We start from the raw sequence: 13,417 nt of genomic DNA, 5'->3' as shown, positions 1-13,417 counted from the left end.
AGCATCATTATATATTTGTATTTTTACATAATTCAATTAATCACGTTTAGTAACAAGTGACTCATTATCTAAGTTTCTATAATGAGTTTTCGAAAATTTGATACTAATAAGATTGTAGGAAAATGCTAAAACAAGAGCACCAGAAGCCAAACTAACAAGTCCCAAATAGAAGAGGAACATCGAATAAGATATCGGAATCGAATTTAATGGGAGTTTGTAAAATCCATCTGGGAAAGGTAAACCATTAACGTTCCTAAAGCTATCAGTGTTTGAATCAGTATTTTTCAAGTTATCTAACCATCTTACAGCTAAATTAATTGTGAGAAAATCACCTATAACGATTCTAGTAGCATTGGTACCCGATGACCAAGCGACAGAACTAATCAAAGTGTTTTCCTCAGCAGGTTTGGTGAAAAGAACGTTCAAATGTGAGTCAATATCAAGATGTGAATCTTGGATTTGTCCTCTAAAGTTGAAAGTTAATGGAATAAAAGCCCCACCTTTTTCAATATAGTGAGGTTCATTACTTAAAGGTAAACGACAACTAAATGGAGAATCTTCGTGAATATATAATTGGAACAAGTGATATAACTCATCAGTAAATCCAATGGTGCAATTGACATCTTCGCTTACACCATATTTAAATGAAAGTGGTTTGTTCGTTTCTTGACAAGTTGGAAATGGAATATAAATAATTCTGTCTTTATCATCAAATTTGTGTTCCCCATTATCAATGTTCCTAGAAATACAGTCCAATGGTATATCCTGGCCCAATTGGAAAGGCTCAAGATCTGTAGGAATATCACCGTTTCTATTTAAAGGATAAAACTGAGCTGAAGTAACTGGCTTTATGGCATGGACATAATTCAAAAGAATTATAGAAGACGATAAAATTGACAATAGTTTCATTTTTTTTATTATATATGAGTTGAAAAGTGTTTAATAGACCTTTACCCGGTTACCGATAGGCTATATAAGTTGTTAAGCAAAGGCAAACTTAGTTATATCGACGAAAGAAGAAGCGAACTCCATGGATCAAAAATATGAACAAAAATTCAAAAAAAAACTACAGCAAAACAAAAACAAACAAAATTTTAACGTGTATGAGAAAAGTATCAAAACAACATAAATCAATTCAGACAGAACGATTACGACTAAAGTAAAGTAAATAAATTAATTTTATGTTGTTATGATACAATTGAATGAAAAATGAAGTGAATGGAAAAAAAAGAGAAAGCGAAATATTAAAAAAGGAAGTCTATATATGAAATGAAAGTCATAAGTATATCGTAGAGAATAGGTGCACTAACCTTGAGAACACCAACCCATTTGCACAAAGAATTCGTAAATTTTTGAAGCTTTATTGACGTCAATTTTAAGAGATTGTCTGGCATCTTTCTTTTTCAAGATACCGTTATTTTTCACGGCTTCTTTCATTAATTGATTTTTAATTGCAAGGTAGGGTTTGGGTAAGATTCTTAAAGTTGCACATAATTGTTTTTCTTCATTTGATAATAAGTCGAAATCAGCAGCACGACTTATATCCAAAGGTGCACGATTAGTAGAACTTGTATTGATTTTTGGTTTGAAATCCATCGATGGTTGAGGAGAATGAGCTCCCATTTTACGACCCATACCCGATATCAGACCATTCATTGGAGTTGAGGTAGCGTTTCTAGCATTCAAAGCAGAGCCATTACCCATTCTTTGATAATGAGCTTGTCTTATTAGTTTATCCTTTTCGAATTTATTACCATCTTCAATGGTGGTAATACCATTGATTCTCCAACTTTGTAATTGTTGAATACGTAGACGACATTTCAATTCCGTAAGTAAATTTTTAGAAAATTCCTCAAAATCCTGGGGGGTTAAAATTCTTATCATTGCATTAATTTTTTTCAATAATTCTTTTTCTTCCTTTGATTTTCTTTTATCATTACTAATATTTTTCCTATAATCCAATAAGTTATTAAGAATCATAACCCTTTTACGTTCAGCTCTAGTGGTTAATCTAGAATTATAAATATCAAGTATAGTTAATTTTAATTCAATATCACCTTGTGAATCTTCTGGATCAAAAATTAAATCTTTAACTGGAACTTCAGCATCATTTTCAGCTTCGTGATCGAATTCCAATCTACCAGGCATATAACCTTGAATTTCGTGACATAATGGAACCGAAGAGTCAGGCTTAGTCTTGGGAGGTGGTAATGGTTGATTTTTACGTCTTTCCAAACGATTTTTACGTTGTTGCAAAAATTCTAATGGATGAATATCATCAAAATCTTTATCCATTTCCGGCAAGGGGTAATCTTTTGAATTTAAATAAATATCATAATAATGCTTAGCAACTTCCTCCTTTGATCTATTACCAATATGATCAGCTATATCAGCCCAATTACCCAATCCAAACGTTTCACAGCCTTGAATCAAAAGCAACTCTTCATCAGCACCCCATTCCTTATCGAAAATTGGATATGTATTTTGCTCAATAATCTTATAATCATGCCATGGTTTATGATCACCAGAAATAGAACCTGCTGCAAAACATGGTACACATAAATCATAATCTGCGCAAATTGCACACTGAATTCGTATACGATTGGTGCAATCGGATGAACAAACATCACAGTGGTATAACCTTCCTTTTTCCATTCCTTCAAATGAAAAATTGATTAATTGTTGATTAGATTTATTCTATCTTAATATTAGAAAATTATGCTAAAACCGACTTTATTGCCAAAAAAGAAAAAAAAACAATCCAATCAATCCAAAAACAAAACCTCAATCAATCAACCTGCTAATTGAAACACTCAATCTCTTATCGATTATACCAGTATAGTCAATATTACCTGCTTTATTGAGTCAGCCATCACAGTAAAAGCTTTGTTGATAATCTCAATCTAATACATTTTTCCACTCAATCCAAAACCTCCGTACAATTACAAACCTCCGTACCACGGATTGGCGAGTCACTTTTGTGCACGTGCATTCACTAACATCTCGCGGCCGAAGCCCTAAGGCTCTCCCGCTCATTTATTCACTGTACACGACCGCATTGAAAATTTTTTTAGGTGAGAACTGCAATTTTCAATCCTAATAAATATATTTTCAGTTCCAGTCAATTTTTCATAATCTGTTTTTCCTTTCTTTTTCATTAACAACCAATAAACAGCTAAAATGGTATGTACCTAACTCCCTTCACAGGTTGCAGTTACTGGAGTACCGTTTTTCAGATAGCTATTAGTTTATGGATGGTATTATTAGGGAACCTTTGATCAAGTAGATTTCAAAGTTGTCGTTATAACATATGAAACTACTGACCAGGGGAACTGATATCAACTTATGACTTTTGCTACTGAACTGCGGAACCTCTGATAACTGTAGAACCTGTAGAGCCTTCAAAGGATGAAAATACTAACTATGAATAGGGTCGCGTTAGAACTAAAACCGTTAAAAGAGCTTCAAAAGTTTTAATTGAACGTTTCTATCCAAAATTAACCTTGGATTTCGAAACCAACAAAAGATTAACTGATGAAATTGCTGAAATCCAATCTAAAAGATTAAGAAACAAGATTGCTGGTTACACCACCCACTTGATGAAACGTATTCAAAAAGGTCCAGTCAGAGGTATTTCTTTCAAATTACAAGAAGAAGAACGTGAAAGAAAAGATCAATATGTTCCAGAAGTTTCCGCTTTGGACTTATCTCACACCAACGGTCAATTAGAAGTTGATTCTGAAACTGCTGATTTAGTTAAAACTTTAGGTTTCAAAATTCCAATTCAAACCGTTGCCATCTCTTCTCAAAGAGGTCCAAGACGTTTTGCTAAAAGAAACTAAATTAGTTAAATCTCTGTATATACTTGTTTAATTTCGATTGTATAGTAATTCATCTAATTTTTATTTAAAAAATAAAAAAAAAAAACCAAAAAAAACCAAAAAACGTTTAAATATTTAAATCATTTATTTATGTATGACAATTATAAACTATAAACTATTCAAGATATCGTTAACCAGTTTTAATTGATTTATCTTGGAATCGAAATCCTTATCGCATTTGATCAATGATTGACTATACTGATTGACAATATCATTCAAAGACTCAAACCTCTTCAATAGCTTGAATCTTTCTGTCATCAACTGCTTGATGAGTTCGGATTCGTACTGGTTGATTTTGTCATTGACTTTAATATAGTATTGCATGAAATTATCATTTGGGTTAAAGTCGAATTTTTCAACATACGACCGTAGATTGAAATCCTGTAATATTTCCTGATCCATATCAAAATCACCCAAGCTCAATGGGTTGGTGTTATTATGGGTGATTTCGTTACTTATTCGAATCAAATCCTGGGTCATCTCAAGATCTTCCTCATCATGACTTATGGCGTTATTCTTCAATGGTGATGATTTGAGAATCTTATTCACGGGTTTCATCATCGGCAATCCATGGATCTGTGTTGACGATGAATACGGCTTACCAATGGTTAAGGTTGTATCAAAACTTTCATCCTTCATTTCATCCTTCATTCCATCCACCTTCGAATCAACCGTAAATCTCGAAACCAACTCTTTCGTAGCCTCGCTGTCTCCCTTTGACCTTCTCTTTTTCCTTTGAGGCAACTGATCATCAACTGGGACTTTCTCTGAAACTGGATCCATCTTGTATGGCAGTGGTGTCGTTGGCGGTTAGTTTTAGCAGCAAAAGTCTTTTTCATAAAAAAAAATTTTGCGCCCTAATAAAAGTTACAAATAGCGAGACTAGTTGTGATAATCCATACATAAGCTTATATACGTATTTAAATGCAGAGAGAACTATTCATCTTTATCGTAAGCATCTTCGTCGCCTAGTTCATCTTCTTCGTCTTCTTCATTATCTTCTTCGTCTTCATCTTCATCATCAACCTCATCTTCTTCATCTTCACTTAGTAATATACTTGCATCGAAATATAATGAAGGGTCCAAAGCAGATATATCCGCCAGCTTTGCCTTTCCATCCAATAGCAATTCACTCATGATCTTACCGGTGGCAGGGGCGTTGTTGATCCCCCAACAAGAATGACCTGAACATAAAAATAGATTATCAACGTTTGTTTCACCAATTAAAGGACCACTGGAGGAGGGAACATCCAATACTGGGAGATAACAAGCTTGTTTTTTCAAGATATGACCTTTACGTAAATTAGGAGATATTTTACCAACTTGATTAAATAAATCATCACATTTTGATTTAACAACCTCCACATCATCAGAAGTTTCTGGAACATCAACGGTTGAATCACCTTCACCGCAGACGTACACTTCATCTTGTCTTGCGTAGATTTCCGGGGATACATAGGACATTGGGCCGGTTTTAAATTCGGTGAAGATTGCATAGGGACTAACTGGTTGATCTTTAAATGGAGCAACTGTAATTGAATGAGCTCTTAAACCAGATATTGGACAGTCGGGTAAAATCTTGGAAGTCCAAGGACCAACTGATAGTATAATTTGATCACCACTTAATTCAACCAAAGGTTTTGATTCTTGTTGTTTTAAAGATGTAGGTTCATAAGTTACTCCGGTGGCAACTCCGGTTTCCATTGAATAATTGATTTGGTTTACTTTACCCAAGATTAATTCTAAAGAACCTTGACTCATTTCAACTGCTTTTTTCAATATAAAACTGGTGAATTTATAAGGATGCACTTGGGCAGTACTATCGGTACCACCAAGAGACAGACACAGATCAATTAAGGTAGAATTGATCCAATTCAAATCATTTGGTAATTTACTCCCGCTCAAACCCTTACTATTCTTAGCGGTTTGCAGACGGGTTGCTCTAGAAGTTTTCTTGGGTGGTTTTTCGGTTGATGAATCAGTATCAGTATTAGTGGATTTTCTATAACTACCACTATCGGTTTCTTCTTGGGCATCATGATATTTTTCATAGTTTATCGTATCATCATCGTCATCATCGTCATCACTGGAAAGTTCATTTATATCAGGCAAGTGACTGATATCTCCTTCTAATGAAACCGTTGTCAATCGACGATACCCCCACTCTTCTTCTCCATTATATAGATCAGACAATTGTTGATGTAACTCAAAAGAAAGAGGCACAATCTGCTGAGGAAATGCCCATAATGCTAATAATCCACCGGCTTTACCACTTGCTCCTCCGGCCACTCTTTTACTTTCCACAATTGTAATATGGATTTTGGCCGGATCGAATTTTGGGTGCTTGATAATGAAATAAGCAATACAAACACCAATGATCCCAGCACCCACAATCACAATGTGCTTCTTCCCCTTATGATTACCCGATGGTATACTATTAAATTGTAGAAACTCAGACATCTTGTCAATATATGTATAAAACTAACTGATAAATCTATATCTTCATCTGATCGCAATAAAAAAACAGCTCTGAATGATCACCGCAATTTAAATAAATCTCTCGTTTTGCAATATGAATATCTTAGCGGGAATATATCTCGATACCAATATGATTATATACTGATTATATTTCAAATCCTTTTATTACTTGATTATTATTGAAATTCTTTCAATGAAAAGTTACCTAACTTTTCTGCTGTTGTTTTTTTTACAGAAACAAAAAAAAAAAAAAAAACAGCTGATTTTTTTGGTCTATAAAGTTTTTTTGCAGTTTGCGTTGCGGCGGTTTGCAGATTACCGTGAATTTGCAGGTTGTGTCGGGTATTTTGCAGGTTGTATGGGTTTACAGGTTGGTTTTGGTTGCAATTTTAATATATTTATACGTATAAAGAGAGGTTTAATGACTTTTTTTATCAAGGAGTCCCTGTTTGCGATTTGGTTTTTGGAGCATTGCGCTCAACTTGTGCTGGATGTACTTGACAAGCTTCATGATTTTCATGAGGAAAATACTGACAATCATCACTAGCATGGTGCTGACGATTTTTTCATTTTGTTTCCATAACTCCATACTTTTTTCACCTCTGAATAAGTGAACCTCGTCGTTCTTTCTATTTTTCAAATACCTATTAACGGTGTTCCGGTCCTGGTTCCATTCGGGGGCCTTGTTCTGGTAGTTATGGGCGTTTCTCTCGACTTCCTTTTGTCTCGATGGGTGGTTAATGATTTCGTTGAACATTTCATACTTTTCTGGTTTTGACTCAACCACCAGAGGTGGGATAGGGTGGAAGCTGCTGGTGGTACTGGAGGTGAGAATAATGGTGTAATGAGGAGAAGGCACTTTCCTCAAGATTTGTCTGACTAGTTCGTCGTGGCTTTTCAAGATCAATCCTCTTTCGTCTTCGTCGATATCTTCGGGGATTTCACTTAATTCAACCCGGATTATTCTTTTCCTGGTGTCGATGTACTTGCCCACCTCGGCCTCGTCTTCGTGCAATACGGTGATGGTTTCTGCTTCACAGTTCTTGATCAAGTAGTTCTCGACAAAATTCAAATCAACCGTGCCTTTGACCCAGGGTATCCCCACAACACTACTGGCCAAGGTAAGATATTTTTGTAAAAAGGGCCATCTTTGTTCGTGTATTCCAACCATATCCTCGTACTTCAACCCGGGTTGGTTCACCAACAAGTAGGCATCGGAGGAACACTCCGTCATAAGCTTCTTCAACATATTAGTAACACTAGTTTCGCTATGCGGTTGGGAATTGCCATGTTCTAATTCATCTCTCAACCCTTTCACCAACTTGTGGGATGCCAATACCAACGGGGAGGCCTTGAATGCCTCTATCATCGGTATGACCCCTAGTAGAGGTATCAACGTGGCTATTCTCATGTTTGCTTCTTAATTCTGTTATCTGGTTGTTAAAAAAAACACGTCAATTGAATTTTTCTCTTTTCAAAATGACAAAAAAAGTATGGAAAAAAAAATCATCGTTATCCTGCATTTAGCTTTGCTACTTCAACTTCTTCATTGCATTATGGCTCCAAAGAAGTCCAAGGTTACTACGAAGCCCAAGGAGGCACTGTATAAGTTCCCTGAGAGCTATTACAACTTACCAAAGCTGTTGGCAAAACTGTTTTTCAAGCCAGGGCCCGAATCGATTATATCGGATCAAATCATCACCATTAACAATTTTTTCACTTCGGAGTTTTGTAATGAACTAATCAAGTCGTTTGTTGGGTCTTTAACGTTGGAAACGACCCCGCTTATCAAGTCTAAGGATTATGCTGCACGGTTTAATGACCGTATATCTTTGAATGATATCGAGGCGTCCAAGGTGCTATGGACGTATTTGAAAGACATCTTATTACAGGACCCTGGGTATCAGGATGAAGAATTGGATGAAATCAAATCTATTTTCCAAGACGCCCATGGCTTGAATCCTCAATTGAGAATCTATAGGTATAGGAAAGGACATCATTTTGGTAAACATTATGATGATTCGGTAGTTTGTGAGGGTTTCAACAAGGATACTCCGAAAGTTACAACCAAATGGACTTTGTTGATCTATTTGACCGGAGACGATGAATTTAAAGGTGGTGATACGATCTTCTATCCTGAATTTGAACGCAATGCCAAACCCGTGAGTATCCATCCAACGAAAGGTATGGCATTGCTACATAAACATGGAGATGATTGTTTGAAACACGAAGCTCAATTGGTAAGCGAAGGTGAAAAATGGGTACTTCGAAGTGATGTTTCTTATGCATTTTAATGAATAAATAATTACTTAATTAGATTGATCTATTTACAAGTTTTGAATTGAAAAATTCATTAGTTTCATCAAGAATTTCATTTAAGTTTTTATTATTAATAATCCGTTTTTTAACCCAAGCACTTAGTTTGTTCTGAATTCTAGCCTGTTGGAATCGGCTGTCAATTAAATAAATGGTCGAGTAATCTTTGGAATGTCGAATACTCCTTCCAACACTTTGGTTAATGGCCCTCATACATATGTTCTCATAAAAATTTTGGGCGTTGGAATTGGCCTCAGTTGGAGTTCCTCCCCTTGAAATGGTGGTCTCCTTAATGAAATTCTTCCGGGCAATCATTTCTCCCAGATATGCATTGGGGTATGGCAAACCAATCATGATCACAGACCTAGCAAGATCATCGGAAAAATTAATCCCTTCAGACATTTTTCCTCCAACGACTGAGAATAAAATGGCTCCGTGGTTAGATTTGATTGTTGAGGAATATGACGCTAATGTCGAATCAACATTTGATGAGTCAGTTGGCTCTTCGTATATGGTTTTCATATTATTCATTTTATCGTAAACCCCGACTCGTTTCCAACTGTCAAGAACTTGGTTCAAATATTTATAACTTGGGAAAAAAATCACAACCCCACTGGCAATACTCTGAATCAATTCTACCAAACATTTCCCCAATGCTTCAATCATGCTGGGATTGTTTCTCTTGTCGAACGAAAATTCGAAGTTGGTCCGTTGATAGTGAGTTATAGGGAATACTTTTAAGTTTTCATCAGGAATTATATGATCACAGCTGAATTTTTTCAATTTATTATTGGGAATATATGGAAATAAATAATCGGTATAATCATTCATAGGTTCCATTGTTCCCCCACATAATAACACACACTTACTTCTTGTAACTAGAGGCTTGAAAATTTCACTTGGATCAAGCAACATATAATTTATCAGAATAGTATTTGAAGCAGTGTCCCAGAAAAACTTTCCCTCTTTAGAAGGATTATTAAGTTTCATCAAAAACTGGGTGATCTTGAAAAGTAATGGATTCGATGAAGATGAGGTCTTAGTGGTGTTATTCGATTCTTGCTTTTTCAATTTTTCCATATAGGTTTCAATTTTATAAGCAATTTTGGATTTGTTCAAAAATTTTTCAATTTTATGGACATTGATCAAATCCCCAGTATTACCATCGAAAATCTCCTGGGTGGATATTTCTCTACCAGCAACTGGAGATGATTTATTGACGAAATTGATTAAAATTTGACATAGTTTTATTAACTTCATGATATTTATTCTATTACCACTGTTTAATCTCTTCAGAAATTTAGCTAGATAAAACTTTAAAGATTTAATTATATCACTGAGTTCATTGGATGTAATTGATAAACTATTCATTGCAGTAATCGTATCTAGTAAATTGTGAGCTTCGTCAATAATGACTATCGAATTATCAATTTTTAGATTTAAGATCTTTCTTGTTGAATCTTGAAGTAACATTTGATAAGGTAATGCCACAATTTCGGTTAATTCAATTCCCTTTCTAACAGAGTAATAGGGACAAACCTTTAATTCAGATCCTAATTGGGCCAAATCTTCAATATCATGAATCTTAGTTAAACTCATATCAGTGAAATCTTTTATGATACTGCTTGAATCCGGATTATTTAATTTTGGTAAATATTCACAACCTTTCGAATTAGAAGATGTCAGATTTTGTAAATCTACACAGGCATCATTTAGGTTATTCAAATTTGATATTTTCGAAATTCTTGGATGGATACAAAGCTGTTTTCTTGATCCGAGAGGTAGGAATTTAATACGTTCACTGATATTATCTAATGAAGATGGGAAATTTGTTAAGTTCAATTGGTGTGAAAATTGAGTTAATTGAGAGTGAGTTCTTGATGAAAAGTATATCGATACCGGACATTCATTTATTGGCTCTACTTGGTCTTGACCAGAGCCATTTACTTTGGATAATAGTTTTTCAATCTCGCTGCTGAGTTGATTATTTTCTTTCGTCGCTTGCCCTACTAATCCGTTTTCACTATCACTATAGTAATCTTCTGGTAAATAGTCATCTTCAACGGCATTTTCAGTGTCTGTTTTCAATTTTTTCATCTTCTTCATGGTCCTATCTCTTGATAAATCGTGAACTGTACTTTTTTTATACCTTTTAGAAACGGTATCTAGATATATTTCGTACTCTTCAGCTCTTCCCTTTGTTCTAGCAATGACGGTTTTCTCATAAGATTTTTTAACCCACTCTGGTTCTTCATCACTGGAATCCTCTTCACTACTAGAATCACTAAAATTGAGCTCTTTTAAGTTACTTGATGATCTAGAGGAGGGAGCTGACGCTTTCGATGACGCGTCCATAGCTGGATTTGAAGAAGATGAAGTTGACGAAAAAACATGATTCTTCTTATAATCCCTAAGCCAAGTCATGGTGGAGCATATGATAGATAATGTCTTCCCAGTACCGGTTGGACTTTCAAATAAACCAATTTTGAAGTCATTATTGATGGTGTCATAAATTGCTTGCATCAACTCGATTTGAATCGGATAAGGAGTATAAGGATGACTATAAGGATTCGGCTTTTGGGAAGAATACAGTTTAGACATATCATTATGTCGGATCATTTAAGTGTATTGCAATCAGTGACAAGTTATGGTAGAGCTTCGAAGATTTTTTTTTTTTTTTTTCAGTCTATTTCCTCAGATAACGAATTGAACTAACGATTTAAATGATTTATTAGAATACACTATATAATATACACATGAGCTTACACATGAGCTTACAATTTGACTTGCAGCCTAAGTAGTTTGTTGAAGCTTTCGATGCCGGCTTTGTTGGTGCAACTGCCACCACAAACGACAATCACCACAATATCGTCTTTTGACAAGTTGAAATGTTTGAGTAGCTTCAACTGGTTGAAAACCACCGACATGGCAGCACCACAGGCGGGCTCAACGGCAATGTTGAAGTGGTTGTAAGTGTGGACGGATCCCTTCACGGCTTCCAAGTCATCTATCGATTCCACAAATGTTTTGTTTGACGATTGGTCATTATAGTAATCAAGACATTTAGTTGTGACATGGGAACAAGCCAAAGAAGTAGCCAAACTCTTAACTGATTTCAATTGGATGATTTCACCTGCCTTGATAGTCTCAGTGAATGTAGGGGCTTGTTTTGACTCTACCAATAACACATCCGTGTTTTGTTGATCATTCTTCTTTATACCATCCATTATTCCACAGAATAATCCTCCTCCACCAATGCTAGCAACCATACCTCTTAATTTTGCAGTTTCTTGTGGAGATAACTGTTCCTGTAAGATCTCGTCCACAAGAGTCAGATGTCCTTGCCAGATTAAAGGGTTATCAAAAGGATGGCAATAAATTGGATATATTTTATTTAAATCACATTTTGCAATCAAAGTTTTCAAGTGCTTATCGGCCTGCAAGATGTTCTCACCCTTCATTATGGTTTTGGCACCCAATTCATGCAATAAGTCAATGATTTCTGGTTTGGTACTAGCTGGAATACAAACAATGCATGGAAGATTATAAAACTTAGCCAGATAAGCGGCTGCTAAACCTGCGTTCCCTCCACTGGATGCAAACACTTGTATAAACTTGTTGGGATGATATTTCTGCGCAGTTTCAACTGACTTGGCCACCAAATTACCAATTCCTCTCAATTTAAAACTGCCCGATGGTTGTTCGTATTCATTCTTGAAAAATATTCTACAAGGAGGCTCAATTGGGAGTTGGTCGGTGACTTCTGTCAAACTGGTTTGAATAAAAGGAGGTTTGACCGTTGTTTTTGGATTTGTTTGCACTGATTCTGCCATTATCTCTTGACTTCCTTTCCTTTTTGCATCCTTCTTTCGAATACTAATACATCTATATATATATATACTATCTATATACTGATAAGGAGACCCCCTCGTCCGCTGACTCAGTCAGCAGAGTCATGTCAGAGTCAGTGTCTGTGGCTGCCAAAAAAAAAAATGCTGCCAAATGCCCGTTATCTTTGCTCTGATTTCCTTCGGAGTGCATCGGTTTCCATTTACCGAGCCTCCAGCCTGGTCAGGAGTCAGTTTTGTCTGAGGCAACTGCTGAAGACTCCGATACAAAAAGCCTTCTACGGCAATTTCGCAGAGAAGAGCATCTGATCCCAGGGTTTGTTGGGGTGGTCTCACTTGATGGTGGACCCGGTTATCATTTTCCGAGACGCAAACACCCAGTTACCATGGCTAGTAGAAACCACAGAACACAGCAGCTTACAATGGCGGAAGGTGAAGGGCACTAATTATGGAAATAGTTAAGCGAGAGCCCTCCTACTGCGAAGCTTCACGGAAATTTGACAACTAGGGCTGAAAAGCTTGTACAGCGACGCTCTAGTGTCTTAAGAAATGAGATGCTTTGATCGGTCAAACCCTTCGTTTGAAACACAGAAGGCTTCGTCTTTGAGTGATAAAGAGCCTTTAATTTGTCCACATTGGTATTTTCACGTCAAGTTATGCATATTCGCTGCCAGCTACAAGTAGACCACTTTTTAATTATAGCCTGTTGGGAGATCTCCACAGTTGAATCGTGGTTTAAATGTAGGGACAGTTCACAAGAGAACATCTCAGTTAATATTCAGATTAGCACATTTATAGCTTTGATGTATCCATGTGCTTGATTATCGATCGAAGCAAATGTTCTACGGGAAAAATAGCATCTACTGTCATTTGCAGCGAAACATAAAAATGCTC

The 13,417-nt window shown here is 35.9% G+C and overlaps 10 protein-coding genes across 10 annotated transcripts; 3 read left to right on the top strand and 7 right to left on the bottom strand.

Annotated features, from left to right (window-relative positions):
- Window positions 1-36: 36 nt before the first annotated feature.
- HYPBUDRAFT_141000 (uncharacterized protein) lies at window positions 37-970 on the bottom strand (the record flags this gene model as incomplete). The annotated part of the gene is made up of 1 exon (XM_020219776.1): window positions 37-970. Exon 1 carries the CDS (start codon window positions 907-909, stop codon window positions 37-39), a length of 873 nt encoding a protein of 290 aa, XP_020075593.1. The 5' UTR covers window positions 910-970.
- A 252-nt stretch (window positions 971-1,222) lies between these two features.
- On the bottom strand, window positions 1,223-2,852 carry ADA2 (chromatin-binding transcription regulator). The gene has a single exon (XM_020221481.1). The coding sequence runs from the start codon at window positions 2,653-2,655 to the stop codon at window positions 1,306-1,308; it is 1,350 nt and encodes a 449-aa protein (XP_020075592.1). The 5' UTR covers window positions 2,656-2,852; the 3' UTR covers window positions 1,223-1,305.
- A 328-nt stretch (window positions 2,853-3,180) lies between these two features.
- On the top strand, window positions 3,181-3,842 carry RPS17B (40S ribosomal protein eS17; the record flags this gene model as incomplete). Its single annotated transcript, XM_020220202.1, has 2 exons — window positions 3,181-3,183; window positions 3,432-3,842. The coding sequence occupies 2 exons, from the start codon at window positions 3,181-3,183 to the stop codon at window positions 3,840-3,842; spliced, it is 414 nt and encodes a 137-aa protein (XP_020075591.1).
- A 147-nt stretch (window positions 3,843-3,989) lies between these two features.
- Window positions 3,990-4,664, bottom strand: HYPBUDRAFT_149382 (uncharacterized protein; the record flags this gene model as incomplete). Its single annotated transcript, XM_020220201.1, has 1 exon — window positions 3,990-4,664. The coding sequence occupies one exon, from the start codon at window positions 4,662-4,664 to the stop codon at window positions 3,990-3,992; it is 675 nt and encodes a 224-aa protein (XP_020075590.1).
- A 153-nt stretch (window positions 4,665-4,817) lies between these two features.
- Window positions 4,818-6,443, bottom strand: HYPBUDRAFT_140991 (uncharacterized protein; the record flags this gene model as incomplete). The annotated part of the gene is made up of 2 exons (XM_020219775.1): window positions 5,999-6,443; window positions 4,818-5,908 (listed from the first exon to the last, which is right to left on the bottom strand). Exons 1-2 carry the CDS (start codon window positions 6,339-6,341, stop codon window positions 4,818-4,820), a joined length of 1,434 nt encoding a protein of 477 aa, XP_020075589.1. The 5' UTR covers window positions 6,342-6,443.
- Window positions 6,444-6,623: 180 nt separating this feature from the next.
- BIG1 (Big1p) lies at window positions 6,624-8,221 on the bottom strand. The gene has a single exon (XM_020223078.1). The coding sequence runs from the start codon at window positions 7,768-7,770 to the stop codon at window positions 6,778-6,780; it is 993 nt and encodes a 330-aa protein (XP_020075588.1). The 5' UTR covers window positions 7,771-8,221; the 3' UTR covers window positions 6,624-6,777.
- On the top strand, window positions 7,916-8,653 carry HYPBUDRAFT_6920 (uncharacterized protein; the record flags this gene model as incomplete). Its single annotated transcript, XM_020223616.1, has 1 exon — window positions 7,916-8,653. The coding sequence occupies one exon, from the start codon at window positions 7,916-7,918 to the stop codon at window positions 8,651-8,653; it is 738 nt and encodes a 245-aa protein (XP_020075587.1).
- On the bottom strand, window positions 8,222-11,317 carry HYPBUDRAFT_242060 (uncharacterized protein). Its single transcript, XM_020223286.1, has one exon. It carries the CDS (start codon window positions 11,292-11,294, stop codon window positions 8,673-8,675), a length of 2,622 nt encoding a protein of 873 aa, XP_020075586.1. The 5' UTR covers window positions 11,295-11,317; the 3' UTR covers window positions 8,222-8,672.
- Window positions 11,318-11,449: 132 nt separating this feature from the next.
- On the bottom strand, window positions 11,450-12,535 carry CHA1 (Cha1p; the record flags this gene model as incomplete). The annotated part of the gene is made up of 1 exon (XM_020219774.1): window positions 11,450-12,535. Exon 1 carries the CDS (start codon window positions 12,506-12,508, stop codon window positions 11,450-11,452), a length of 1,059 nt encoding a protein of 352 aa, XP_020075585.1. The 5' UTR covers window positions 12,509-12,535.
- Window positions 12,536-12,656: 121 nt separating this feature from the next.
- Window positions 12,657-12,932, top strand: HYPBUDRAFT_153320 (uncharacterized protein). Its single transcript, XM_020221480.1, has one exon. It carries the CDS (start codon window positions 12,668-12,670, stop codon window positions 12,830-12,832), a length of 165 nt encoding a protein of 54 aa, XP_020075584.1. The 5' UTR covers window positions 12,657-12,667; the 3' UTR covers window positions 12,833-12,932.
- Window positions 12,933-13,417: the final 485 nt, after the last annotated feature.

Source organism: Hyphopichia burtonii, assembly GCF_001661395.1.
Source record: "Hyphopichia burtonii NRRL Y-1933 unplaced genomic scaffold HYPBUscaffold_5, whole genome shotgun sequence".
In the NCBI taxonomy this organism is placed as follows: domain Eukaryota; kingdom Fungi; phylum Ascomycota; class Pichiomycetes; order Serinales; family Debaryomycetaceae; genus Hyphopichia; species Hyphopichia burtonii.
The sequence above is the reverse complement of the archived record's forward strand: the minus strand, read 5'-3'. Positions and strand labels throughout refer to the sequence as shown.

What these genes read in the sequence shown, in the direction of transcription:
- ADA2 (XM_020221481.1), bottom strand. Translation starts at nt 2,655, where the DNA reads ATGGAAAAAGGAAGGTTATACCACTGTGATGTTTGTTCATCCGATTGC.
- BIG1 (XM_020223078.1), bottom strand. Translation starts at nt 7,770, where the DNA reads ATGAGAATAGCCACGTTGATACCTCTACTAGGGGTCATACCGATGATA.
- HYPBUDRAFT_242060 (XM_020223286.1), bottom strand. Translation starts at nt 11,294, where the DNA reads ATGATCCGACATAATGATATGTCTAAACTGTATTCTTCCCAAAAGCCG.
- HYPBUDRAFT_153320 (XM_020221480.1), top strand. Translation starts at nt 12,668, where the DNA reads ATGCTGCCAAATGCCCGTTATCTTTGCTCTGATTTCCTTCGGAGTGCA.